We start from the raw sequence: 21933 nt of genomic DNA, 5'->3' as shown, positions 1-21933 counted from the left end.
TAAGCACCTTTAACAATGTTGACTACTGTGTCTGTTGATTGGTTTAAAAATGTTTTGGACATGCGCAGAGGGAGAAGTCGGGAAGAGGGGGACTACAAAGTGTTCAGTAAACAGACGTGCAAGACATGAACGTGTCGGACCCCATTATTTCATGACTTGAACTAATGGGTTCACTTTTTCATGACATGATCATTAATGCGGTCCACACACACACTTTCTGTTTACTGAACATTTTCTAGGGTATATTCTGGCAAACCGTTTGCCAATCACGTCTAGCAATAGGCAAAGCAAACAGTTGTACACGCCGTATACGAACACCTGATGGATAACTCGGCAAGCAATAGATTTCCAATTTTAAAAACAAGTAAGAATAATTTTGAATTTGAAAATATATTACAAAGGAACTCATGATGTATGGAGGACCAAATTACTCAAAATGAAATAATTAAATAAATAATGAATTCAATTAAACAAAAATCAAATGTGCCAGTTTATTCTGAAATAATTAAATAATTAATTAAATATTTAATGTATTAAATTATTTTCATAATTAAATAATTGATTTAATGAAATATATAAATAAATAAATAAATATATCTATTTATTTTGTAAAATTACAGGAAATTGTTTAATATATTAAATATATTATTTAATATATTAAATAATATTATTTAATATATTATTAAATAATATTAGTGCTTAGTGCTTGGTGCTGATTGGATAATCCTTTCAGATTGATTTTTTTTTTTTTTCTGTCTGGGTCTGGCAAGTGGCAAAGGGAAATTGGGGAATTGATTGGAAATTAATATGGCCGTAGGAATTGATCAAGATAAAAACGCACTGCCTTAAACACAGCCACAGATCTCAGTTTTCAGGTTTTTAGAAAATTCAATAGATTCCAAATATATTTTCAGTCACAAATAAGAAATGAGAAGCATCCTTGGTGTTCCGTGATGTCACCACACCACACAGATCGATCTGGTGAAATGTCCTCTATTATTAGGAAAAAAATATTTGGGAAAATCGTGCTTTGGAAATGCATGATTCGTCAAATAGGCGTCATTCATAAATATATATATATATATTTATATACAGGGCTTGAGCTATATAATATATATTAGAAATATATTATATTAGAATATAATATATTAATATATTTTATAATATATTAATATATTTAGAAATATATATATATATATATATATATATATATATATATATATATATATATATATATATATATATATATATTTCTAAATATGCAAATTGATGTTTAAGGGTTTAATATAAAACTTTAAACCCTCTTGTTTGTATGTTCTGATAACCATATTCTTGCTGAAGAAATTACAGTGGCTGTAACATTTCAATCATGAAGATTTGGGCAAATATTACAGAGCAAGTTAAATTTAACAGATAAACAATGGTTTGCTCTTGTAAAGTGTAACAACAATTGTCAGGCCGCTGGCGCCCTCTGCTGGCATTTTTGCTATACATAAGTTTATTGTTTATTTCATACTATATTTTAATGGTGTCGTTCACTAAAACATTATGATTACTCACTTTAGACACTTTATTTGAACCAATTATTATTTCCTCAGTTATTTTACGTCATATTAAAGGCTTTTGTTCACTTAGATCTATCTTTACTACCCCATTATTATAAATAAATAAAGTCTTCAGTACAATTAACAAACTAATCTTTACAGCCCTAGATGAAACATTTAAATACATACCTGCATTGTTTTGCATTTTGTAATTAAGACTATTTTCCAGTCACATATTTAGTCATTGAACATTTCTTGAAAATTTTAGGCTTTTCAAATACTTTGTCACTTTCTCTTGAAAACAATATCATGTATTGTCTGATATTGTGAACTAGTGTATTCACTCATTGTATGTTCAGATGTGTAAAGTACAATTACCAAGTTCAGAATGACATTACAGAATATGTTTATTGTAATTACTGAATTTATTATTTAATTTTTAAAGTTGTGAACAATTGTAAAAAAAATAAAATGGAAAATAAGATTATAGAAAAGCTAGAAAAATCAAGCATGTGATATTACTTTATTGTTGTAGCGACGTTGGTGTCACACGTCTGTTGTGGCGACGTACTTCTCTACGACGTTGGTATCACGCGTCTGTTGAGGCGACGTACCCCTTCTCTCACGTAAAAGTACACGACGGTCTACTTCGGTAGGTTATCCGTGGCACGATCCACTCGCCATACAGGGCAGATCCAATAGTTTTAAACCTCAACAGGGTGCCCGCCTTCGCGGAAATAAACCCTTGTCAATGGAGAGTGGCCAGTACATACAGGGAGTGCATAATTATTAGGCAAGTTGTATTTTTGAGGATTAATTATTGAACAACAACCATGTTCTCAATGAACACAAAAAAAACTCATTAATATCAAAGCTGAATATTTTTGGAAGTTTTAGCTATTTTAGGGGGATATCTGTGTGTGCAGGTGACTATTACTGTGCATAATTATTAGGCAACTTAACAAAAAACAAATTTATACCCATTTCAATTATTTATTTTTACCAGTGAAACCAATATAACATCTCAACATTCACAAATATACGTTTCTGACATTCAAAAACCAAACAAAAACAAATCAGTGTCCAATATAGCCACCTTTCTTTGCAAGGACACTCAAAAGCCTGCCATCCATGGATTCTGTCAGTGTTTTGATCTGTTCACCATCAACATTGCGTGCAGCAGCAACCACAGCCTCCCAGACACTGTTCAGAGAGGTGTACTGTTTTCCCTCCTTGTAAATCGCACATTTGATGATGGACCACAGGTTCTCAATGGGGTTCAGATCAGGTGAACAAGGAGGCCATATCATTAGATTTTCTTCTTTTATACCCTTTCTTGCCAGCCACGCTGTGGAGTACTTGGACGCGTGTGATGGAGCATTGTCCTGCATGAAAATCATGTTTTTCTTGAAGGATGCAGACTTCTTCCTGTACCACTGCTTGAAGAAGGTGTCTTCCAGAAACTGGCAGTAGGACTGGGAGTTGAGCTTGACTCCATCCTCAACCAGAAAAGGCCCCACAAGCTCATCTTTGATGATAGCAGCCCAAACCAGTACTCCACCTCCACCTTGCTGGCGTCTGAGTCGGACTGGAGCTCTCTGCCCTTTACCAATCCAGCCACGGGCCCATCCATCTGGCCCATCAAGACTCACTCTCATTTCATCAGTCCATAAAACCTTAGAAAAATCAGTCTTGAGATATTTCTTGGCCCAGTCTTGACGTTTCAGCTTGTGTGTCTTGTTCAGTGGTGGTCGACTTTCTGCCTTTCTTACCTTGGCCATGTCTCTGAGTATTGCACACCTTGAGCTTTTGGGCACTCCAGTGATGTTGCAGCTCTGAAATATGGCCAAACTGGTGGCAAGTGGCATCTTGGCAGCTGCACGCTTGACTTTTCTCAGTTCACGGGCAGTTATTTTGCACCTTGGTTTTTCCACACGCTTCTTGCGATCCTGTTGTTTATTTTGAATGAAACGCTTGATTGTTCGATGATCACGCTTCAGAAGCTTGGCTATTTTAAGACTGCTGCATCCCTCTGCAATATATCTGACTATTTTAGACTTTTCTGAGCCTGTCAAGTCCTTCTTTTGACCCATTTTGCCAAAGGAAAGGAAGTTGCCTAATAATTATGCACACCTGATATAGGGTGTTGATGTCATTAGACCACACCCCTTCTCATTACAGAGATGCACATCACCTAATATGCTTAATTGGTAGTAGGCTTTCCAGCCTATACAGCTTGGAGTAAGACAACATGCATAACGAGGATGATGTGGTCAAAATACTCATTTGCCTAATAATTCTGCACTCCCTGAATGAAATGTATGAGAGTCTGGTAAAACCAGGCTAGCTCAGTTCAGCCAGCCGCAAAAAAAAAAAAAAAAAAAGATATGAAATTGCACATTTTGAAACTTGCAATGATCTCCTAATCACGACTTTATTCAGAATTATAAAAATGTCCAATAGCAAATGAAGGCAGCATATGACGCTTGGCTGGCCGCTCAGTTCAACTATAGAAAGCATTCTCTTAAACCTATTTAAATAAAAGGTTTATTGAGCTGTTTACACTGTCCTATACAATAAACGAGTATGCACAGCGACATGAAATAAAAATGAATGCAAAAAGTGAGAAAAGAGTGAGAAAATTAATGAAGTACAAACAAGTTTAAACTCTGTTTTCATTTTGATATACACATAAATGAATAGGCCTATTCCAGTTTCATTAATGGCATATGCACTGAAATTACATAAAGTCATTAATCAGAATTTAAACAAAAATTATATGAATTTAGATGTAGATTGTGTTAATTTTTCTCTGTGAGACAGTGTTTTAATGACAGAGATTCACTTCCTCCACCACTGGTGTTAGAGGACTCGGCTGGCTGAACTGAGCGGCCAAGCGTCACCCAGTCATGATCACGCTCATTTGACTGCTTTAATTGTGAGAACCCCCCCCCCCCCCCCCCCCCCACCCCACTTCCCTGAGCTGTCAATCTAGAACCAGTGGACCAATGGTGATGCTAAGACCCGCCCCTGATTAACATGAAACTCGAACTGCAACATTTGGAAACGCAAGCGCAGAATGTGGAAACAAGAGCAAAGGAGAAAAGAGGACAGACATACAAAAAATGAAAATAAGAGCAGAAAACATGATTTTGTGTGCGATTCAGCTAATTTTGAATTCATGATTCAGTTTTGAGCAATATAATTTTAAACTTGTTTAAATGTTTGACTCACGCTTATTATTTGTATTTCTATGACCGCATTGTTTGTGATTCTGCATTGATTTTTCAGTTTTGTGCGTTATATTGTCACATGTGTTTTTAAAATTTTGATTCATGCTTATTATTTTTTTATGCTTGACTTGTCCCACCCACACACAATGGTTCCGACGCCCATGTATAAACAAATATTTTAAATTGTAATAATATATCACAATATATATTTTTGTCTTCTGTATTTTTGATCAAATAAATTCAGGCTTGATGAACAGAAGAAACTTCTTTCAAAAATATTACAAATAGTAATGTGTCCAAACTTTTGGCCTGTATATATATATATATATATATATATATATATATATATATATACACTTTAAAAAATGCTGGGTTAATGGTTAAAAACAACCCAAGTTGGGTTGAAAATGCACCGACCCAACAATTGGGTTGTTTTAACCCAATGGTTGAGTTGTTCTTACCCAGCAATTGGGTTGTCTTAAGCAACATTTAACCCAACCACTGGGTTAAAACAACTCAACCACTGGGTTAAAACAACTCAATTGTTGGGTCGGTGCATTTTCAACCCAACTTGGGTTGTTTTTAACCCAGCATTTTTTAGAGTGTGTGTATATATATATATATATATATATATATATATATATATAGTCACGGGTACAGAGACTGCGGGAGACAAAGGTGTTAGTTAGCTGAGTTTATTGAGCACCAGAGAGTGTGACTGAAGTGAAGTGCAGGTGGACAGATGAATCGGAGTCTTCGTGGGGGTAGTGGGAATTGCTGGAGAGATTGCTGGAGACACACACTGGACAGGGAGACATGAGGAGATTCTGACAAGAGACTTGGAAGATCACTGGGAAACTTCGAGGGAGTCCTGAGGTAAAGCAAAGAGCGTTAGTACCTTCTCATAGACGAGACCGGACAGTAACTGATGGGGTGTGTGTGTGTGTCTTTTGTGCTGTGGTAGATTGGGGTGGTATACGGGTCCGGATACACCTTTTTTCATGCAGTGAAATATACCACCTCATCAGGGCAGGTACAGCAGTCACAGTCAGCCACAGTAACCCGCTCAGGGAGAGTGTGTAAGCCTGTGCAGAGACTGAATTTATAAACGGATTGTTACTCTTCATAGCATAAATGGGCATGGGAAAAAAAGAAGGTTCAAAGGAAAGTTCAAGTGTCAGTATGTACATTATTATAAATGCTTTAAAGAGAAATGCATATTTATGCAAGCAATTTTATTACCTTAAAGTGTTCTATTAAAAAAGTTGTTATCACTTAGGGATAAAGTGATTAGTGAAACAGTTTAGATTAGACAACTTCAGTAAAGGTTCTGTTTTGAAAAAAAAAATTAAGAAAAAAAGGGGGAGATGTCATGTATGTTGATTGTTTAAAAAGTGTTGGATATGCGCAGAGGGAGAAGTTAGGGAGAGAGGGACTAGAAAATGACCCCATTATTTCATGACGCTATGATATTGAGATTTTATAGGGCAGTGTTTAAAAGTATTGATCAACAACACTAATGCGATTTTGTTATATATATATATATCATAACTTTTGCATAACTTTTACATAACAATTTTTTATAACATCATATTCTTTTGAATGTGAATGTGTCTGGCGGGTTTTTTCTTGGTATGTTCGGGTTTTGGAGAGATTTTGGGATGGTAAATTGTTGGTCTAACATGGGAACTGTCAACTGACAGCTTCAGTGGTAAACGGTACACAACAAGCAAGATAGTTAAAAAAAAAAACTAATTAAATAATACTAATAATTCCAACCACCCTGCATAATTTTTTTTAAGACATGTGAAATTATGTGAAAAGAATGATGTAGAAATGGATAGAATAATATTCACTCAAACACAAAGCAGAACAGGACAGGTGTCTTTACATCCCAGAGTATAATAGAGATTATTATATAATTTTGTTCATCACAATTTCCTAATATATACACAGTCAGCAACACATTGAAAAACCTTCACACCAATTGTCCACAAAAAAAATCAGTAAACACTCAACAAATAACCTTTAAAAGATCAATTTCTTTTCAAAGTAATTTCAAAAATTAAAAGTGTACAAAAATGATTTAATCATTCATGTGGTTTTCCTAACATTCATTCATTTTCCAAAAAAAAAACTCTTCCTTTGGATAGCAACAGTTTACTAGAAAAATCTGTCAGGAAAAAAAAACATCCCATAAGGTGGTTATTGATCATGAAATCACAATGTTTCTGGACATGAAGCAGTAATACTGTAGTCCATCATCTGATCTCTGAAGAGCTTCATAGGTAAAGATGGTGGCTACTGGCTAGATTACTGTAAAACAGCCTTCAGGTCTGACAACAAAACTGTGCAAAGTGCACGCATGATTTCATGTAGATATAGCAGGTTTTAGGTCCATGTGGGTCTCAGTTGGTGATGGATTTATGATCTACTGTCAAAGCTGCTTAGATCCTGGAGAAAATATCAGCTGAGCACTTTTCTACTGCTCTTCTTTGCTGGAAATATCTGCACGGAAAAAAATACACAGTTTTGCCTGGAATTTGGTATGAATAGGCCAATGGGTATGAACAATTATATTTATTTAGTTAATTAATTAACGAATTAATTAATTATAAAAAAGCTTAATTATATCTGATAGTTATGACATCAAAAACATGGGATATACGTGTAATCTGAAAACCCTCTTTCAGTGTACAGTGTGTAACATCTGACCTGTTTGAAATGTTAATCTGTTGGATGTTCTGGACACGACCGGTTGACCTCAAACCATTCATCAATACACCTGCAGAAGCAGAGGATGAGATCATTTACACAGAGGACAGCAGGTACATTATGTGTGTGTGTATGGGAGGGTCTCACTCCCTAAGTAAGGCTTTATTCCCCCTGAAGGACGTCAAAATAAGATGTGTGTCTTTAAATAGTGGAAAAATAGTTTACATTGATCTGTATCTGAATTTTGTAATCATAATAATGTAATCATAATAATAATATTCATATAAATTTGACTGCTTCTAAAATGGGTCATGCCATTGGCCAAGAAGAATAAATGCGGGAAAATAAAGCACATTCAATCGGCTGGATGAAATGGCGGCATAACGACAGATACAGTAAGTGTTTAAAGGAGACACTTTCCTGGAAAATAAGCGTTTTAATCTAAATATAAGTGTATCACATCATGCATACATTTCCTACACAGTTCAGCAAAATCGCAAGTTTACTGTGAAGCGATGTTTACCTAAAGGTCACTTTACGCCTTCAGTGTGAATTAATCATGAATGGTAAAATACTGCTAATTAAAATAGCACACAACTGTAAATAATTTTAATAATTTATACTTATAATAAATATAATAATAAATTATATATATATAATTAAAATAATATTAAAAGAATTCACAACTACAATATGTAAAATTAGCCCATATGTTACTCATGCTGTGTGTTTTAGTGATGCACGCATGGACGTTAAATCCTTCACTATAGCAACAGTAAGCTATGCAGGCACATTCTTTCATGATCAGTGAAATGGTTAGGATTATACATAATGACATTTTTCTAAATTGTTAATACCTATATCTAGGGATGCACGATATTATCGGCACGACATCGGAATTGGCCGATAAACGCTTAAAATATAAAAATCGATATGAAAACATTATGCCGATATGCCTTGCCGATATCATAGACCGTAAAAAATATGGACGACTCGACATCATCCGTTTCCGCTTGCCATATTTGAAGTTTTCAGGAGGCCTTGCCAAGGGGGTAATCTAGCGCTCGGAAAGCGTTCCACCCCTAGGGGCTGCCATTGCTAACCAAGCCATCACCTGCTGTTAGCATCCCATTGACTCCCATTCATTTTTGAGTCACTTTGACAGTGAATAACTTTACATCTGAGGCGTTTAAAGACTCCATTTGTCCGTTGTTTATTTCTAAAGAAACACGACAATGTATAAAAGGCTCCATTACCTTGTATCTTACACTATCGCCCCGCAGAAGCTGTTTTTGTAAAAATAGGCTAACGATTGCGTCATAACCAACGCGACCCTGTCGCACAGTTGAGAAATTACCGTATAGACCTGAAGAGACGCTCGCAGGCAATCTTTACTGTCTATGAGACAATAGGGGGGGCGTGGAGACATGTCCTGGAGACTAGTCTGATAAAGTCAAGGGGGAAGAATGGGGAGAAGCCCATAGTGAGCCAAAAGCAACGGGAGAAAATATTTAAACAACGTGATTCAGCTTTCGCTTTCCACATCTACTAGAAGACTCACAGCTGTCAGACAGGAGGCTCACGTCACATCTACGTCGTCAAGCTCAGTCTGAGCCTGCGCAGTTCGCTCCGCCATCAGGAAGTGAGTGCCCCTAGGTTGACTTCATTCTTTCGCCGTAGACGTCAATGGGAACGCTCGGTCCATTTCTTTTACTGTCTATGGGCCTTGCACGGCGCGGACATCTTGGGACCGAGTCTGCGCAGTAGCGATTTCGGGACCGGAGTTGCGCAGTAGAGCGCAGGAAGTAGAGCAGGAAGTACAGCGGCGATATCAAAAGCCCGCCCACACTCTCGCAGATGCAGAACAATTAATTATGTTGGTGTGAAATAAACAGTTATGGAAATGTAGAAATTAAAGCTAAAGCTCTAGTCTGCTCCCAAAAATTTCGAAAAAAGTCCCTTAGTGCCTCAGTGACAACTTCACTCAGAGAAGCCGTCAGTCTCAGCTGTCAATCATGACGTCACACCCCCCGTTTTTATAGCATCAAATAACTAACTCAAAGTAAACTTATTTTTAAAACGAACACCTGAAATGAAATCATCGTGATGATAACTGCCTTCAGTGACATAAACTAACTTTGGGGAAACATTTTTGAAGGGTAATTTTATTATTTAGTTTTGGTTGATATCCAAGCCTGCAGTCTGCCTCTCATTTACTGAAGCTTTCGCGCCTCGATCGCCCCCCGGTGACCGGTCCCAGTATAGCCGCCCTTCTGTGTTTTCTAATGGACGCGAGGCAAACTAAATAATAAAATTACACTTCAAAAAATGTTCCCCAAAGTTAGTTTATGTCACTGAAGGCAGTTATCATCACGATGATTTCATTTCAGGTGTTCGTTTTAAAAATAAGTTTACTTTGAGTTTTATTTGATGCTATAAAAACGGGGGGTGTGACGTCATGATTGACAGCTGAGACTGACGGCTTCTCTGAGTGAAGTTGTCACTGAGGCACTAACGGACTTTTTTCGAAATTTTTGGGAGCAGATTAGATCTTTAGCTTTAATTTCTGAATTTCCATAACTGTTTATTTCACACCAACATAATTAATTGTTCTGCATCTGCGAGAGTGTGGGCGGGCTTTTGAAATCGCGGCTGTACTTCCTGTGTCATGAAAAATCCTGTCCCCCTGTGAAATCGTGTCCGCAAGGACCCCAAGAGCGATTCTATTGGCTGAAAGAAATTTTAATAGGTAATCTGTTCAGAGCCTGATTACAATTCTTACACAACCGCGTTTTGATTTTTGCTGTTTAAATTGTGTTAAAATAGTCTTTAATGTCTTAAAAAGCATATGTTTCATATATTAGTAGTATATAACTGAAGCTATAAGTGCTTATATAAGTATATAATTCAGAACATGTTTTTGCTCCCGTCATAGCAATCAATTAAATATTTAAAATAAATGTTTTGCGTGTGTACTTATTATGGCAATTTATTTATAGTTTATTAGTTTATTATTTAGTTATTTTCAAACAATTAATTGTCCAGAACCATGTATAACAACTTTTGATCAGGCATTTAAAACCGCTACCAGCGGACACGATTTCACAGGGGGACAGGATTTGTCATGACACCTGCTCTACTTACTGCTCTCTACTGCGCAACTCCGGTCCCGAAATCGCTACTGCGCAGACTCGGCCCCAAGATGTCAGCGCCGTGCGTGCAAGGGCGCCTGAAAGCTTCAAATCTGACAAGCGGAAACGGATGATGTCGAGTCGTCCATATTTTTTTACGGTCTATGGTTGATATGCGCCTGCAATAACTCACGTGTGCAAGGAGTGCTACAGCAATAAGACCATGTCAGCACTGCAGTCATTCTTCAAGTGAAAACAACCTAATACATTGCATGTACAGTGATTTATATTGACTGTTTTTAAATGGTGCCTTGAATTTCTGAATGCACGTACAGAAGGACGTGACCGTCAGCAGCAGATTTGCCACGTTTTCACAACAAAACTAGCCCAAAACAAGCCCAATCGCGTCTCCCCCATAGACAGTAAAAGAAACGGACACAGCGTTCCCATTGACGTCTACGGCGAAAGAATGAAGTCAACCTAGGGGCACTCACTTCCTGATGGCTGAGCGAACTGCGCCGGCTCAGACTGAGCTTGAGGACGTAGATGTGACGTGAGCCTCCTGTCTGACAGCTGTGAGTCTTCTAGTAGATGTGGAAAGCAAAATCTGAATCACGTTGTTTAAATATTTTCTCCCGTTGCTTTTGGCTCACTATGGGCTTCTCCCCATTCTTCCCCCTTGACTTTATCAGACTAGTCTCCAGGACATGTCTCCACGTCCCCCGACTGTCTCATAGACAGTAAAAGATTGCCTGCGAGCGTCTCCTCAGGTCTATACGGTAATTTCTCAACTGTGCGACAGGGTCGCGTTGGTTATGACGCAATCATTAGCCTATTTTTACAAAAACAGCTTCTGCGGGGCGATAGTGTAAGATACAAGGTAATGGAGCCTTTTATACATTGTCGTGTTTCTTTAGAAATAAACAATGGACAAATGGAGTCTTTAAACGTCTCAGATGTAAAGTTATTCACTGTCAAAGTGACTCAAAAATGAATGGGAGTCAATGGGATGCTAACAGCAGGTGATGGCTTGGTTAGCAATGGCAGCCCCTAGGGGTGGAACGCTTTCCGAGCGCTAGATTACCCCCTTGGTCTCCCCACTCTCTAGCGCGTGCGGCAGCCTCCACAGCAGCAGAAGCTCCTCCAGGTCCTAGTGCCCTCCCGTTGGACCGCTATATTTATACCAAGCCTGCAGTCTCCCTCTCATTTACTGAAGCTTTCGCGCCTCGATCGCCCCCCGGTGACCGGTCCCAGTATAGCCGCCCCTCTGTGTTTTCTAATGGACGCGAGGCAAACTAAATAATAAAATTACCCTTCAAAAATGTTTCCCCAAAGTTAGTTTATGTCACTGAAGGCAGTTATCATCACGATGATTTCATTTCAGGTGTTCGTTTTAAAAATAAGTTTAGTTTGAGTTAGTTATTTGATGCTATAAAAACGGGGGGTGTGACGTCATGATTGACAGCTGAGACTGGCGTCTTCTCTGAGTGAAGTTGTCACTGAGGCACTAACGGACTTTTTTCGAAATTTTTGGGAGCAGATTAGAGCTTTAGCTTTAATTTCTACATTTCCAAAACTGTTTATTTCACACCAACATAATTAATTGTTCTGCATCTGCGAGAGTGTGGGCGGGCTTTTGATATCGCTGCTGTACTTCCTGCTCTACTTCCTGCGCTCTACTGCGCAACTCCGGTCCCCGGTCCCGAAATCGCTACTGCGCAGACTCGGTCCCAAGATGTCCGCGCCGTGCAAGGCCTCCTGAACCTATGCTCCTGAAAGCTTCAAATATGGCAAGCGGAAACGGATGATGTCGAGTCGTCCATATTTTTTTACGGTCTATGATTTATACATGTAGTGGGTGCGCTGTTGTTACACTAATACAATGAAAAGTAGAATACACAAATAAATTGAAGTTACTTCTTGTTCTGAATAAACAAATCAGTAATGAAATGATGTCATAAATCACAAGCATGACACTTGTAAATTAAATACTTTTATATACAGTGTATTAATCTGTAATAAAATTTTACGAAATGGATTGATGAAAAATAATCCAAGGAGCTCTACAATAATTGTAGAATTAAAAGACAGCATCAGCGGATGTCATGCCACCCCCACTTCATGTGCACAAACGTTAAATCCAAAAATACAATATTTAGGTTACAGCTGCATCTGGGTGAAAAATTACTGACTTTATTATTGTTATTTTCAGAGCTTTTAATATACTCTTATCATAAAAAGAACTTTATTAACATTTATTTATCTTCAACAAGAATCCTTTTAGTAAGGATACCTCAGAAATCTGAAACCAGAATGAAAAAAAAATAGTTTTTGCTCAAAATGGTGTTGTTTCCAAACAAAGGGAAAAAATAAACATATATCGGCATCGGTATCGACATCGGCCAAAATGAGCTGAAAAATATCGGCATATCGGATATCGGCAAAAATCCAATATCGTGCACCCTACCAATATCATAGTATTGTGTAAGATGCAAATCTCACAAATATAGGCTACTGATCTAATGTTTACAGTTTATTTTGGTAATAAATTGAAAGTAACTGCAGTAACCTATTACATATTTAAATAGCATACCTTTTTGGAAGTTATATTTAATTTAACACTGCTGATGTCATGAGTAAGAGAAAAAGACAACAGATGTAAGGCAGTGTATAATTCCTGCTGTTCTGGCCTTAGTTTCCTAAGTAAAATGTTTTGAAGCGGTATAGGTGAAACTGTTCAACAGTTTTAAAAGCTGTTGTATAAATGGCAGAATGTTTTTTTTTTTTTTTTTTTTTTTTTGGGTTATTAACACATATTTTTGTTGAATAAATAAGATCTAACTGAATTACATTTGATGAACTTAGTTCACGCATGCATTACATAATCTAGGTCAATTGAATAAAATTAAGCCCCCTAAAAGTCAATGGCACACTGTGTGTTTCTCATATGCTTCTCATACCCTTTGTGGTAGATACAGAGACAGGGCAGTCGAGCGATGGTGTCCCCCTGAACCATATCATCCAGACATATCGAACACTCACCCGAGTCCTGGGATAAAACATCATCTACAGAAAGATAAAACATCACTAACAGCCTCCTAGAAGATTAGAGCAACAGTAGAGAGCAGATGTCACATGAGGGCGCTGTTCTACAACACAACAAATGAGCTTTAAGATAGACTGTGGAGGACAAGCACAAGCCAGTCCAGCATCAAATAAGTGAAATATGCTTTTACATCTGACAGCTCAGGATTGCAGAAACAGGCCAATGATCTAGTGTGTGATAGTGAAGGATGTTCTCACCGTTATAATTGAGTCTGTGTTTGGAGAAACACATGGGCAAATGAATGTCCATTTCATCAGAGCAGACATACTTTGAGCAGACGGGACAGTCAAATCCAGCTGAAACAAGACAAAAATCATTCTTAACTACTGTCATATCGGTATGATTTACTGCCCCTACATTATGTAGGTCAGATGAAAGATAACAAACCCTATTTATTTATTTCCTCTCACTGAACAGGAAATGTTGCTATCTCGTCTGTGAGTCTTTTTACAGTAATGGGCATTACTGGGTTATCAACACGATATGAATAATATCTGATATATATAATCCACAGCACGTGCTCGAGCTGCACATGACTGTAAAGCAGGATTTAGACACATGCGCTTCATTTCAAATGAAGTTCATTATAAAGTTGTAATGTGATTATATTGTGATAAGTCTGCTCTATGGGCGTAACGATACACTCATGTCATGATTCAATACATTTCACGATATGATACTATCACAATACTTTTAAGCCAAAATAAGTTTTATTTGTATTATTAGTACTTCCAAGTAAAACATGCTGTTGATTAAAATGCTAAATCTGGCTACATCAGCGGTGGATTGAGTAGGCTTGGACTTGGTCTTGATCCTCAATGCACAGGGAAATGTGACCCCAGAATAAAAATATTCATGATTCTGAAAATACAGAAATATGTTAGACACATTTGCTTGCACTCTTTTACTCACTGCATATATCTAATATAATTTTTTACTGCTACAATCAGACATTTGGTATTATCAGGGCCTTTATATTTCCCTATTGCATTATTATACATTATGTTCAACATTATAGTAGTTTATACTGTGACTGAAAGTATTTTTTCCTCATGCAATACACTCACACTTTTAATGCAGGAATTTGTTGGATCTCTTACACAGACTGAAGGGAATCGCTAGAACATATTGTGAATAATTATATGAATGAAAGACAAATCAATGTAAAAATATGCTTATAAATTATGCAACAGAACACAGTACAGAGAATTAAGATGAATGCATATTAATTATGATTCATTTGATTCACTGATGTGCCAGCAAAGTAAAAACTGAGCACTAAAAAAGTAGTCAATTCAGTACTTTTTATAATGAGATTTGTAGCGGTTTTGATAGTTGACCTAATGTGCTGAACATGTTTGCCATTTCTTTGCAAACACTCAAGACTCGTGCTTAAAAGTGAGAAATCATTTATGCATTGACCTGTAAATCACTAACTAGAGAAGAAGGATAATGTTACTGAGAGAGTCTAAACACTTGTGAGTGCTGAGTTACAAAACACCCACACACCTTTTTGAGGACATTCACCGATATAATGCAATCCCAAGCCCCCTTACCCTAACTTTAAACAACTAAGTGCCTAACCTGTAACTTAATTGTAACCTTAACCCTAACCAGGTCTTAACCCTCAAGAAGACCTTTAGGGGTGACAGAGAGTGAGGAGCGGCCAAAAAGGTTCCTCACCCGATTGTCTAAAACTCAGACAAGTCCTTATAAAGGTAACTGTAAACACACACACACACACACACACACACACACACACACACACACACACACACACACACACACACACACACACACACACACACACACACACACACACACACACACACACACACATAGTGTTTCCATGTTTTATGGGGACTTTCCATAGGCGTAATGGATTTCATACTGTACAAACTGTTTTTCTATCCCCCTACACTGCCCCTACCTCTAAACCTACACATCACACACACATACACACCACACACACACACACACACACACACACGCACACACACTCTGCCCCTAAACCTACCCATCACAGGAAACATTCTGCATTTTTACTTTCTAAAAAAAACTCATCCTGTATGATTTATAAGATGTTTTCCTCATGGGGACCTAAAAATGTCCCCACAAGGACAAGGATTTCGGATATTGCCATCTTTGTGGGGACATTTAGTCCCCATAACGTAGGGATTACCAGCCCACACACACACACACACACTCACACCACACACACACATACACTGTTTATCATGCACTGACAAAACAAAACAAGGTCAGCTGTGTATTCATAGAAAGGCGGCTTTAGACCTCTCAATATCTCAAGACAGATTACAGACACAAACAAACACCCTCCACAGAAAGTCAATCTCTAAGTCAGCTGTGCCTGTGTGTTTGTAGCCTAGGGGAATCAAGGTCTACCGGGGAACTTTATGGTGATGTGTGGGGTAAAAGGTCAAACCGAAACACATGCCTGAGTTATGACGGCAAAGGTTGCTTAAGGATCACTGCTGTCCAAACAACGCTGTCTAGTTCAGGGCTGGGTATTGACTAATTTCACGATTCAATTTTATTTTGGTTCACAAGATTGCAATTTGATATCAAATTAACATAAAATAATGATTTAAAAAATACAGTGCATTTTAAAAAAACTCACATCAAGCCAGTCGCGACCAAAATAGCTTCCGAAATGATTATTATGAATAATCTGCATGCAGCACTAATAGAGGCCGGCTCATTGAGTTTTTCATTGAGTTGATCAGCGAGTCTCCGGCAAGAAACACCATACAGTCAGATAGCAGCAAAACCTGCCATGTTTTTCTCAAGAAGGTGAAGTTTCTGCTACACTAGTGGTGCCAGAGAAATAACAAAAATAAAGCATATTTTGCAACCGCTCCTTTTGTGCGTCATGCCTCCCCTAACTCAAATATCACAAAAACAGCTCTTGCAGGTGCTAGTGAAGCCATGTCTCAACAGGTAAAAGAAGGCTTCTTTCAATAAAATGTCCAAAATATTAGGTGTTTTCCTATACGTGTCATGAGTAAAAAGTTGAGTATACTAAAACGCTTGCTATAAATCCATCCAATGTTTCTGCACTCAGCCTTCTAGAGTAGCCACGCCCCAAACTCTCACTATAGGTGGAGCTGGAAGGAGATTGGTCTGCTCACATCTGTCATTCTTAATGTTTAGATGGTGACTGGGAGGCTTAATGTTACATTTTATGGGGTAAATACCCCATGAATGGCATACTATTATTAGTCAATGATCAATTAGTTTCATGTAGCCAGACCTTCAGGCTGATGGCAATCGCAGCTTTCATTGACCAAGGACTGCTCAGAGGCCGTCTGACTGACATGTACAGCAACCAATCACAGATCATTTTTTTTCTGCTTCATGTTTAGAGGCGTGAAAATGTAACGTCGATGTTGCTACAATAACATACCAGTGTGTAAACTCTTGGATGTATTTTAAAGAGTCTATGCCGCCAACTTCATACTTCTGAAAATCCAGTGTTTAGCTAATCCTGATAAGCGTTCATTGTCATAGTTGTAAACATGATGGCTTTCTTCTTCCATGAGGGCGTTTGTCTTCACAGCATCATTGTTTTAAGGAGGACCGCTAAAGAACGTGACACACACGTCTCCCAGAAATCCTGTAAAATCAGCCAATCAGATGATGACTTATGCATCAGCGGTCCGTGGGCGTGGCGTCTGAGGCTGAGACTAATGAACAATAGACTGGGTTAAGAGAGTGTACATAAAATCTTACGACTTCACCTTTAAATATTTGAGAATTTTTTAAGAATTGCACTTAGGAACATTCTTATGAACGTGAAGAATTTAGAAGAGACTTCCTTCACAAGATTTTTGTGAATCAGGCTCCAGATCACATATTTTGCACAGTATATTTATTCAAAATGCATAGGCTGTTATGTTAAAGGGTTAGTTCACCCAAAAATGAAATTGATGTCATTAATGACTCCCCCTAACCCGTAAGACCTCCGTTCATCTTCACACACAGTTTAAGATATTTTATATTTAGTCCGAGAGCGTATCTAAGTGTATGCACACTATACTGTCCATGTCCAGAAAAGGAATAAAACATCATCACAGTAGTCCATATGAGACATCAGTGGGTTAGTTAGAGTCTCTTGAAGCATCGGAAATACATTTTGGTCCAAAAATAACAAAAACTACGACTTTATTCAGCATTGTCTTCTCTTCCACGTTTGTTTTCAATCCTCAAATAAAGATTTAAACGGTTATGAATCAGCGAATTGATCAATGATTCGGATCGCCAATGTCACATGATTTCAAAAGTTTGACACGTGATTCGAATCATGAATCAATCCGCTGATTCATAACCGTTTGAATCTTTATTTGAGGATTGAAAACAAACGCGGAAGAGAAGACAATGCTGAATAAAGTTGCAGTTTTTGATTTTATTGGACCCAAATGTATTTTGGATGCTTTAAGAGACTCTAATGAACCCACTGATGTCTCATATGGACTACTGTGATGGTGTTTTTATTCCCTTTCTGGACATGGACAGTATAGTGTGCATACACTTGCATACGCTCTCTGACTAAATATAAAATATCTTAAACTGTGTGTGAAGATGAACGGAGGTCTTACGGGTGTGGAACGACATTAGGGGGAGGAGTTAATGACATCAATTTCATTTTTGGGGGAACTAACCTTTTAACTACAAGCATTTTAAAAAAAAAACAGATCCAATTCAGTCCATGCACATTCTGTTTGGGTTGGGTAATATTCCTATTGTCTGAACTTTCTTGTCTCTGTTTGAAATCTCTTGAATCTCATGATCTGAACTGATTAGAGCACTGCCAAACAGCGAATAATATTATTGACAGAGAACACACTTATCTTCCTGAACACATCTGGAGCAAGCACATGACACACACATGTCTTTGCACTTTGACCTTCACCCTCTAATTTGACACATAAAGTGCAGAAGAATGTCCCTTTGCTGTAAATACACCATTTGTAGGTCGATTTCCTGAAAAGTACACCGTGCCTCTGTCAGGTTAATGTATTGGAAGTGTCAGTGTTCGGGAAACAAGACATTTCAAACAGACATTTTTTCATTTCTGTTTGATTTTGCAATTACAATAGATTTTTAACATTACTCAATAGAAAAATAGCCACTTTATAGATCAGACTGTGCCTCACAAATTAAAAAGCTGTCAACCAAACCCTTGCTCACAGTTATTTCAACACAACTCATAAAATGATGCCAACGGGAACTATGGCTCATAAATGTCTTAACAAATACAATAACTGTCAAATAATGAAAAACAATGCATTACATATGACTGACCTGACGATTCTCACGTTCAGCATAGATTCCCTCTGATTCTTATCAGTCTGACCTACTATCAATAAATGACCAAAACATTCATGACTGATTTATTTAATATAACCTAATCTGTGATTATCAGATTGTGTAAATAACCATTGTAACCACTTTAACAAAATACATGTTTGATATTTACTGCCACTCAAAGGTCACAAAAATATAACATTGCTTTTTGACCTGACCTTAATCTGAACAGGCAAAGCTGTCCCGCCTGTCCGCATTCATTAACAGAATACAAGTTTGACAGTGGTTGAGTTCTCTTTGAATGAGGAAGTCTCGGTGTGTTTTACAGTTACCATAACACATCCACAACTAAACAGTCAGCATTCAGTTCTGCTCTAGATCACAGACAACATGATGTACACACACACACACACACACACACACACACACACACACACACACACACACACACACACACTATGATAAAACCATCAAATAAGTCATGAAACATTTAGTCAAGCAAAGGTGACCTTGTAAAACTTTAAAAACAAGTATTACAAATGTCCCTCCATCCTACATTATATAATAACATATTTTAATATGCATTGTATTATAATGCATTTCTAATTATAATATTGTCATATGATACAATAAGTAATCATATAAGACCAAAAAGGTTCATTATAATCTAATGCACACGTGGACTTATTGACATTGGCATCATTAAATCACATATCAAATATCACCTAATAATTAGACACACACACACACACACACACACACACACACACACACACACACACACACACACACACACACATTATGTAAACACAAACTTTTAACTTAAATGTGATTAATCGTGAATATTAATCATTTTACAGCCCTAATTTTAATTCATATGACTTTGATTAAGATATGGTCATATATAAACAAGAAGTTGAATAACCATATTAGGCAAATAAGAGACAATTGCTGGCATTATACATAGGGTGATTACAGGTTAATTAGGAACCTTTTGCCACTGAAATGGCTGTCCCACCATATGAGCTTGAGTATGAGTCCCACCATATATATATATATATATATATATATATATATATATATATATATATATATATATATATATATATATATATATAATTATTAGTGTTATGATAAGGTCATATAATCCATGTATTAATATTTATTGTAGTATTTGAGAAATCATGTTCTTGCACAGCTCTTACCGCCCAGCATGTAAGGCGTCAGGTGTGCAGGTAAAGAGCCGATCATCAGTGATCGCTGTCCGTCTGTCTCATCTCTGCGGCCGCTGGTCGGGATGATAGCGCTCTGGATGAATGAACCGGGTCTGTGCGATGAATACTGGACCCGTTCGCCGATCTGTCCCGTCGAGCCCCCCGCGTAATAGCGCAGCACCGCAGCTCGAGCGTCCGCGCTGTTCATATCGGACCCGGAGAAAGATCTGACCCGGACCCCCACAGACGGACTGCTCTGTTTCGGACCCATCCTTTATAATATCAGTCTTTCAAAAATCCTAGAAGCCACAAACTGAACCCGCAGCCTCAAAATATCGTTAAGCAGAAGTCGATAAAAGCAAAATATAAAGTAAGAGCAAAGCCCAAACAACTTTTCACACTCTCATAAGCCAATGTGAGTAAATCTAGCCGCGCACACCGCAAACAAACTCAGAGTGACGCCGAGGTCACATGATCTGCTGCTGTTTCCTCCCCATCTCCTCCTCGTCTCACTGGTTTTGCGATATTATTATTATTATTTTTTACCTTTTCTCTGCTAATCTGAAGTCCTCTATTGTTACATGATGTCAATTAAATCTTACCATGCTTATACAAGAAATGACAATAAAGTAAAAATGTGTGCCTTGAATGCAATGTAAGTCGCTTTGGATAAAACCGTCTGCCAAATGCATACATTTAAGAAATTTAAGAAAAGAAATTTAAGAATTTAAGAAATATCACTGCAATGTTATATAACATTAAAATTTCTAGAAATATAGGCTACTTGTCTGAATATGACTGAGATTCTGAGCACAATCCTTCTCCAAGAGCCAATCTGACGCTCTTTTTCTATAATGATCTAATATTGTGGGAATAACTGTTATTTTGATCCTTTGATGCATCTGTAAATAGATCTGTCATATTACTATATTTCTTACTTACTTCAATTTCTGACTTTATGAGTATGGTCATTGTATAACAAAATAAAAAGTCCCTTAAATTTGTAAAGGCACAATATGTAATTTACACACTGTAAAAATGTATTTAGAACAAAAGTTACCTGGTTGCCTTAAAATTTTGAGTTAATACAATGAACATTTTTTGAGATTCGACAGCCTTTATTAAAATATTATTAAAAGATTTTGTAAGCATATTGGGTAATTTTGTGTGTTTATAATTTCTGATGACTTATCAAATTTTTAAGTGGTTCAGATACAATAATATTTTGAGTTTCTATTTATTAAACAAATTTCCTTAATTGTATCAACTCAAATTTTTAATTTCAATAAACTCAAAATTTTAAGGCAACCAGGTTACTTACTTTTTTAAGTTAAACCAACAAGCTTGATTTTACGTCAGTTTTATTCAGCCGGAGACGAGCGCTTCTGCTCATGCGTATGTGGAGTAACGCAGCGCTGTTTTATCACATTTGAGTGTGTTGAAAGTTGTTATAATGCTACTTTGCAGCTACTATGAGACACTTGTTGCACACTGCAGTAAGCTAGATTGATATTAGCCATGGTAAAACATGGTACTCACGGTAAATCAAGAACACCAGATTTAAATTTGAAGATTTAAAAAATTGACCAATACTCAGTGCAATGCAGCACCAGGCGCGACACAAGTGTTTTTTGCTAGTTTCAGCACACAGTTCTCATTTTT

At 37.3% G+C, this 21933-nt stretch overlaps 1 protein-coding gene across 1 annotated transcript; it reads right to left on the bottom strand.

Moving 5' to 3' along the window:
• Positions 1-7492: 7492 nt before the first annotated feature.
• znrf2a (zinc and ring finger 2a) lies at positions 7493-20765 on the bottom strand. Its single transcript, XM_067426032.1, has 4 exons — positions 20263-20765; positions 13927-14025; positions 13584-13689; positions 7493-7562 (listed from the first exon to the last, which is right to left on the bottom strand). The coding sequence occupies exons 1-4, from the start codon at positions 20540-20542 to the stop codon at positions 7505-7507; spliced, it is 543 nt and encodes a 180-aa protein (XP_067282133.1). The 5' UTR covers positions 20543-20765; the 3' UTR covers positions 7493-7504.
• Positions 20766-21933: the final 1168 nt, after the last annotated feature.

Source organism: Pseudorasbora parva, chromosome 19, assembly GCF_024679245.1.
Source record: "Pseudorasbora parva isolate DD20220531a chromosome 19, ASM2467924v1, whole genome shotgun sequence".
In the NCBI taxonomy this organism is placed as follows: Eukaryota; Metazoa; Chordata; class Actinopteri; order Cypriniformes; family Gobionidae; genus Pseudorasbora; species Pseudorasbora parva.
This window is presented reverse-complemented; position numbering and strand designations above follow the sequence as displayed.

What these genes read in the sequence shown, in the direction of transcription:
- znrf2a (XM_067426032.1), bottom strand. Translation starts at nt 20,542, where the DNA reads ATGGGTCCGAAACAGAGCAGTCCGTCTGTGGGGGTCCGGGTCAGATCT. An exon ending in GACGCCTTACATGCTGGGCG is followed by an intron (nt 14,026 to 20,262) that starts GTAAGAGCTGTG and finishes GTCTTGTTTCAG; the next exon opens with CTGGATTTGACTGTCCCGTC. An exon ending in ACACAGACTCAATTATAACG is followed by an intron (nt 13,690 to 13,926) that starts GTGAGAACATCC and finishes ATCTTTCTGTAG; the next exon opens with ATGATGTTTTATCCCAGGAC.